We start from the raw sequence: 7,790 nt of genomic DNA, 5'->3' as shown, positions 1-7,790 counted from the left end.
CACACGAAGCTGTGAAAGCAGCAATCACAAAGAGGATTCAAACAGGAGGACCAGCCAACAAAAGGCTGAGAAATGTAGGGAATGCGATACTTAACACCCAACACATTAGTGCACAACAAGCAGTTTACCTTTGCCTGTCCCTCCCCCTTTCCATAGCCACAAGAGATTTTTTTTACATTAACACAACTATTGAAAAGGAAAGCAGACTTGCAAAGAATGGACCTAGCAAGCATTGACATCTTCTTTCCAAACATCATTTCGAACTACATCAGGCGAGGGAAAAGCTTGTCCAATATCTGCCTCACGAGCTTCGCCAGCAACTACTCGATAAAGCAAGGAGTCACAAAGGCAAGGAAAAACCCCAGAGTAATATGCTACAACAACTACAACAAGCACAACAATCCAAAAGAACACTTTTGAGAACAATGCTTGCTATACCTGCCATTCTTGAGTACAGAGAATTGCCTGGGCAAAACATAGGAAATATGGCATGACATGTGCAGCGCAAACATCGCGACAATCAACGCCAACGAGGAAATGTTCAACAAAATGACCGCATCTACAGAAACCCGCTCATGCAGCACAGCAACCGAGGCAACGTCAACAAACCAACGAAGCGATGCAGCAAACGTGTTTGATATCCAAAACAAAGTAAGGAAAAATTAGGCCAGAAAAGGTGGAGTTCTCTTCAAGCAAAGCCCAATGCACATCCTCCCCAATGCACAATACTACCACATGCTCCGTCAAACAAACACAGAGCAACGAGCCATACTAGACCATATCATGCTGAAAAAACGAAATAGCCCCCAGCAAAAGCTCACGCAGTTCTTAACAGGCAATGCAGGTTCCGAGAAAACATACACTTTAATGCTCATTGTTCAAGCACTGCAACGATTTTACATCCACAAGGACACAAACAATCCAAAGCTTGCCAGAGCCTTGCTACTTGCTTGCATGGGAAAAGCGGCAAGGGGAATCAGAGGAAACATCATCCATGCAACACTACATCTGCCACTACTGACCAGTTTGTACACAATACAGAAACGTGGAAGTTGTGATCATCGACGAGGTCTCTCTTGTGGAACTAAACACATTTGTGGCAGTAGACATGAGAATGTGAGAAATAAAGCATAACCACGATGAGCCATTCGGTGGAGTAGACATCATTTTCTCTAGCGACCTTTGCCAGGCAAGCCCAACAAAGGACGCCTAGATATTCTTGCAACACTCAAGGGGGCCTTCCGTCGTCGGATCCTGCTGGACAGCTGAAATGCAATACTACGAGCTACACCAGCCCATGCACCAACATGAGGGCCCATTCCTCAAGATCCTAAACAAGATCCATGTCGGCAAGCAGATAATCGATGACATTACATTTGTAAACAATAGTTACATAAGGCCTATCCCAAACAAGCACATGGTCCCCCACCTATTCTACACAAACGTAGCCAAGGACATCCGCAATAAGTACGTGTTCCAAACCTTGGAGACAAGGCCCGAAATCTTCAAGGCTATCAATCATAAGCACAAGACATGCATCAAAAAATAAACATCCCAACAGACCCAAAATCAATAGCTGGTCTCCACGATGAACTGAAACTAAAAGAAGGCATGATCGTGGAGATATGCTCGGGGAATCTAGACATCAGTGACGGGATAGTCAACGGTGCGGAAAGAACATTCAAAGGATCACTCACACACAGCCAATACACAACTCTATGGGTGCAATTTGGGGACAAGAAAACAGGTGAGCAAACACATGCAAGAAACAAGCACATGCATACAGAGCAAAGCATGCCTTACTGGACCACTGTTGAAAAAATAACAAAAGAGTTTCAGATAGGGCACAACCACCTAAACACAGCCACAAGGACACAGTTCCCAGTAGTACAGCCAGCAACAGCCAAAACAATCCACCGCTCCTAAGGGCTCACGATGGAATCCATCACATTTGACCAAACCAAAATCAAATTGCACGAGCTTGTTTACACGGCTCTATCACGAGTGTGTGACCCAACAGGTTGTACCTATTGGATCAAGGTAGATCAAGCAGTACTCCAAGAGATCCAACAGCTACAAACAAAAAGGCGTTTGAGCACGGGAGCCTCGAGAACATAAACAAAACATGCAAAACATTGCAAAGCTTGAACACAAGGTCTATCACAAGCCACAGATCCAACATTGTGCAAAGTGAGGTGATAGCGAGTGCAACAAAACTCTGCCTTCAAGAAACCCACGCAAAAGAGACCACGGACATTGGCGTGCCAAGATTCCGACATGTCGCAACTACCCACGGCTCCGGCTTGGCCACGTACTTCAAAGACGACATCGTCATAATCCACACGCAAAACATTCTTAGGGATAGTTGCAAATGCTTGCTCACAATTCTAGAACCAAAAGACAGGACAGTAGCCATTGTGAAAGTGTACAAGGCACCAAAAGCAAAAACTGAAACACTCAAAACAATCCTACAAGAAATACAAGCTAACATCCATCCAAACCAAGAAACATACATTGTGGGAGATTTTAACATTGACTACAAGGCAAACAGTCAAAATAAGCAAAGCCTCCTCCAATACATGCAATCCCTCAACATGGAGCAACAAATAACACTGCCGACTACGATTTATGGGAGCACTATTGACCACATATGAAAAAGCTCATCCACAAACAACACTTCACACGGAACATATTTTGTATACTAGTCAGACCAGTCTCTGGTTTTTTATTCTTTGAACTAAGCACACAAGTAACAACTAAACCTAATGTTCGACAAAAAAAACACAAACCCACCCAATTAGATGTCACATGGCAGGCCAATTGAACCATGTTCATCTTGTTTTGTCTTTTATCCTAAAGCTTTTGTCTTTTGTTAGGTCTCTCTCTCTAAAGATGGAGGCTCTCTTTGTCTCTTGTATGACACCACATTTATATTGGTCCCCACTTTTATTTAATGACCCATCCACCACACCTTTTCACCTCTTTTCTGTCCTCTCTATCACTCATGTACCTTTCCCAATATTCCTTCACCTTCACTTGCTTTTTCTCTTTTCCTTCCTTCCAATTTATACCTATCGTTTCCTTTCACAAGTTATTCGAAATATTTATTGAGCTATTTACACTTGGACTTATAATGACACTCCAAAAGGCAGGGCCATAGTGGGATCCCAGAAGGTTCCCGTCCTCTTAAGAATCTTTCTGTTTGACTTACCCTTGCTTGGCTTGCTTTTCCCGTAACACCACCTTCTTGTTACCATCTTTATTTTGCAACTTCAACCTCACTTCTTTCTCTGACCCAAACTATTGCCTACCGGTTCCAGGGACTGGCCGACAGATAGCCAACCCCCCAATACTGCTGCCGACCTTGCTGACCTGACCGACCTGCTGCCCACATGCCATAAACATGTGCCCATGTGGCACCCTTCACATGTGCCCAAAATGCACATCACTCAGTCCCATCCGGTCTTAACTCCCCCTTGTCCCGGGGGAATATAGGTGGGGAGTTAACGTCTACTTTCCAACAATTCTTAGCGCATTAGAAGTTGGAGTGCTGAAATTCTGTTACCATATGCATCTAGGGGCTGTGCTGCATGAATGGGAACTTGAAAGCCAAAGATTCTCACCACATATTGAGTACAAACTCTGAGCTAGTCAAGTGTGGTGGCCGCATATGGGTCACACCCCCGCAGAGATTTAGCAACAGATAGGTGACAATTAGCTTCTTGCCGTGGCCACATAACCCATGTTTCTTCACATCACCAAACATTTCTTGCGATATACCCCATTCGCCCACATTTTGACTAAGGTGTCTTCTATGGTTTATATATAGACATCTTTGCATTGGGAATGTTTCTTGGTATCCCCCAGCACAAAGGCATGCAGAAAATTGCCACCTTCAGTCCAGCTCTGTCCTGGATCCTTCATGCTTGTTGAATCCCTCATTGCCTCGACTTTCTTCTCGTCTGCCTGCGTATGAACATAAGCTGCTAGACATCAACACATAAGCTGCAGCATCCTCTTCATCCAGCCGCACTGCATGTTCAAAAGCCTGTCTTCCAAGCTCCACATTACCCCACTTTCGACAAGCACCCAACACAGAAAGCCAAAGCGCAAGATCAGGTTTGAAAGGCATTTTCTCCACCATCGCTACCGCCTTATCTAATTGGCCGGCACGGCCAAGGAGATCAACCATGCAAGTGTAGTGCTCACTAGTTGGGGTGATGCCATAGTCTTTGGTCATCGCCTCAAAATACTTCTGACCCTTATCCAATTGCCCTGAGTGACTGCATACACTGAGAACACTCAGGAATGTAACCCCATTTGGCTTTATGCCTTCTCCTCTCATTCTATCAACCATATGGAAAACAATATCGCTTTCTCCTAGCTGGGCATATCCTCCAATTAGTGCATTCCATGAGACTACATCCGGAGAGACACCCTCCAGTCCCATCTGTTGAAAACAGTTCAGCGCTTCCTCAACAAGCCCCTGTTGGGCATACCCTGCAACTAGTGCTGTCCACGAGACTACATCTTGCAGTGGAAGCTGGCCAAACACTTCCCATGCTTTTGCAAGCCAGCCACATTTGGCATACATATCAACCAAGGTGTTGCCAACAGAAGGATCTCTTTCCAGCCCCTTTCTGGCAATCTCAGAGTGTATTGCTCGGCCCTTGTCTATGGCTCCTGTATTGCCACATGCTTTCAAGCTGCAAACAAACGAAACAGCATCTGGAGAGACACCGTCCAGTTGCATCTGTTCAAAAAAGTTCAACGCTTCCTCACCAAGCCTGTGTTCAACATATCCTGCAATTAGTGCAGTCCATGAGACTACATTGCGAACTGGAAGCTTATCAAAAGCTTCCTTTGCATTGGCTAGCAAGCCACATTTGGCATACATATCGACCAAAGCACTGCCAACAAAAGAATCCATCTCCAACCCCTTTCTGGCAACCTCAGCATGTATTTCTTGGCCCTTGTCTATGGCTCCTATGTTGCCACAAGCTTTCAAGCTGCAGACAAGCATGACAGCATTAGCAGACAACCCCTCCAACTGCATCCGTTCCAAACAGTTCAGCGCTTCCTCACTAAGCCCATGTTCGACATATCCTGTAATTAGTGCAGCCCACGAGACTGCATTTGGACATGGAATCTTGTCAAAAGCTTCCTCGGCTTTTCCAAGGGAGCCACATTTGGCATACATGTCAACCAAACTGCTACCAACAAAAGGATCTTGTTCCAACCCCTTTCTGGCAATATCTGTGTGTATTTCTTGGCCCTTGGCTATGGCTCCTATGCTGCCACAAGCTTTCAAGCTGCAAACCAACGTTGCAGCATTTGAAGACACACCGTCCAGTCGCATTTGTTCGAAACAGTTCAATGCTTCCTCACCAAGCATGTGTTCAGCATATCCTGCAATTAGCACAGTCCATGAGACTACATCTCGAGTTGAAAGCTTGTCAAACACTTCCTGTGCTTTTGCAAGCAAGCCACATTTGGCATACATATCGACCAAATTGCTGCCAACAAAAGAATCTCTTTCCAACCCCATTTCGGCAATCTCAGCATGTAGTTCTTGGCCCTTGTCTATGGCTCCTATGCTTCCACAAGCTTTCAAGCTGCAAACAAAAGTGATAGCATTCGGAGTCACACTGTCCAGTTGCATCTGTTCAAAACAGTGCAGGGCTTCCTCACCAAGCCCGTGTTCTACATATCCTCCAATTAGTGCAGTCCATGAGACTACATTTCGAACTGGAAGCTTGTCAAATGCATCCCTTGCTTGTGTAAGCAAGCCACATTTGACATACATATCGACCAAAGCACTGCCAACAAACGAATCTGTCTCCAACCCCTCTCTGGCAACCTCAGCATGTATTTCTCGGCCCTTGTCTATAGCTCCTATACTGCCACAAGCTTTCAAGCTGCAAAGAAACGTGACAATATCTGGAGAAACACCTTCTAGTTGCATCTGTTCAAAACAGTTTAGCGCTTCCTCACCTTGCCCGTGTTCAGCATATCCTGCGATTAGTGCATTCCATGAGACTACACTTCGAACTGGAAGCTTGTCGAACACTGCCCTTCCATTTGCAAGTGAGTCACATTTGGCATACATATCGACCAAGGTGCTGCCAACAAAAAGATCTCTTTCTAATCCATTTCTTGCAATCTGTGAGTGTATTTCTTGACCGCTTTCCACATCTCTCAGTCTAGAACAAGCCTTCAATATGGCAATAAATGTGTACTTGCTAGGATGTACCCGACCCTCTTGCATTTGTTGATACAAGTTAAGGGCAGACCATGATTCCCCACATTCAATATAACCTGTGATCAGAGAAGTCCAAGAATACTCATTCGGATCAACCAACCTGTTAAAAACCTGCAGAGCATCGGACATGCTTCCACATTCCACAAACATTGGGACAATGTAGTTCCTGAGAGATCTATGATCTTCCAGCCCACGTTTAAACATATACGCATGCAAGCGCTTGGCATACGCTACATTTCTCTCTCTTTTGCACTTCTGCAAGATGCATATACAGTCCTCGACCGAAGGCACCTGGTGCATCTGTTCCAAAGAAGCGAGTGATTCATCTAAGCTCAGCATCTCCCAACCACTGTTCTCTTGCAGTCCTTGTGATGTGAATGCGTTCAGCTGTACTCCAGACCTAACGCTGGTCATGCAATTGCTGACGAGCTCCACCAAGCCATGGTCTTCATAGTTTGACCGGGCCTGACCAGTCCATTCGATGCTCCCCGTCCATTCCATTGCTTCCAAACTCCGTCTCTTTGATCGAACCCGCACTGTGCCCACGGTAATTTGATGCTTGAAATCTGGACCGCATTGGGTTTTCCTGTTATGACAGACTCGTCAAGCTAGCCAATATGACCGAGTATTTCTACGGCCTTACGTCTACACTTTGCTCTTTCGGTTGTCCTACAGCTCCGTGAAGTATAGCCATTCACCCACATGCGAAGCAGGACTATAATGAAAACTTGGGTTTATTTAAGCTCACGTGGTACCTGAACTCGAATTTTTTCGATCCATTACCGGTTTTCGGATCAGAAAACTAGCTTCTTGGAAGACCATCGCTCCACTGCCTTCCGCCCACCACCCTGGAGCCTGGGGTGAAGCATGGGGCGTGCAGGAAGAGCAGGTCCAACGTTCGGACTCCAGGCAAAGCATGACGGAGGAACGCTTTGCATGCCATAAGCACACATCCAAATTCCAATCCCTTGAGAAAACACGAACACTCAATTTTTTCCCAGTGATTACAATAATTCCAGTCATTGCAGCGATTAGGGTGAGGTGAGAATTCCCATGGCGTCACTACTTTCTCTCGAAAGGAGCGCATTGGCAGCAACTGCCCCGCCCTGTGGCAAGCTCTCCGAAGAGAGCATGGTTATGACTTATGGAGCTCCATGTCGTCCTCAGCAATCACTGGGCTCCCGTGCAATTTCCCAAAATGTCTGGATTCTAGTTGTCTTGTATGAGGACTGGCAGGAGAGATCTGGTCCAAGAATCCAAGGTACCGCACCTTTCCCTTAGTCAATACCCATGCTGGCTTCAGACTGAATACCTCCCGCCTGGAGTCTTCCCTTAGGCATCCACTGCCCTAGCCTCGAAGAACATGCGTGCCCGTCGCAACGGTTCAAGAAACTCCTGAATCGGAGTCAGGACGCGAAAGGTGAGTTACTTCGAGCCCATCTCGCAGCAATAACCTAGCCATCCACCCACCATCCATTCATCCTCAACAATCCCGTTACATCGAGAAAGACTTAGAGAGCGTTCAGGT

The 7,790-nt window shown here is 45.9% G+C and overlaps 1 protein-coding gene across 1 annotated transcript; it reads right to left on the bottom strand.

Moving 5' to 3' along the window:
* Positions 1–2,940: 2,940 nt before the first annotated feature.
* LOC147897137 (pentatricopeptide repeat-containing protein At2g39620-like) lies at positions 2,941–7,586 on the bottom strand. Its single transcript, XM_087381951.1, has 2 exons — positions 7,018–7,586; positions 2,941–6,848 (listed from the first exon to the last, which is right to left on the bottom strand). Exon 2 carries the CDS (start codon positions 6,761–6,763, stop codon positions 3,896–3,898), a length of 2,868 nt encoding a protein of 955 aa, XP_087238077.1. The 5' UTR covers positions 6,764–6,848; positions 7,018–7,586; the 3' UTR covers positions 2,941–3,895.
* Positions 7,587–7,790: the final 204 nt, after the last annotated feature.

Source organism: Dipteris shenzhenensis, chromosome 11 (genome assembly GCF_047967505.1).
Source record: "Dipteris shenzhenensis isolate YYH24624 ecotype China chromosome 11, Dip_SZ_1.0, whole genome shotgun sequence".
NCBI classification, from domain to species: Eukaryota; Viridiplantae; Streptophyta; class Polypodiopsida; order Gleicheniales; family Dipteridaceae; genus Dipteris; species Dipteris shenzhenensis.
This window is presented reverse-complemented; position numbering and strand designations above follow the sequence as displayed.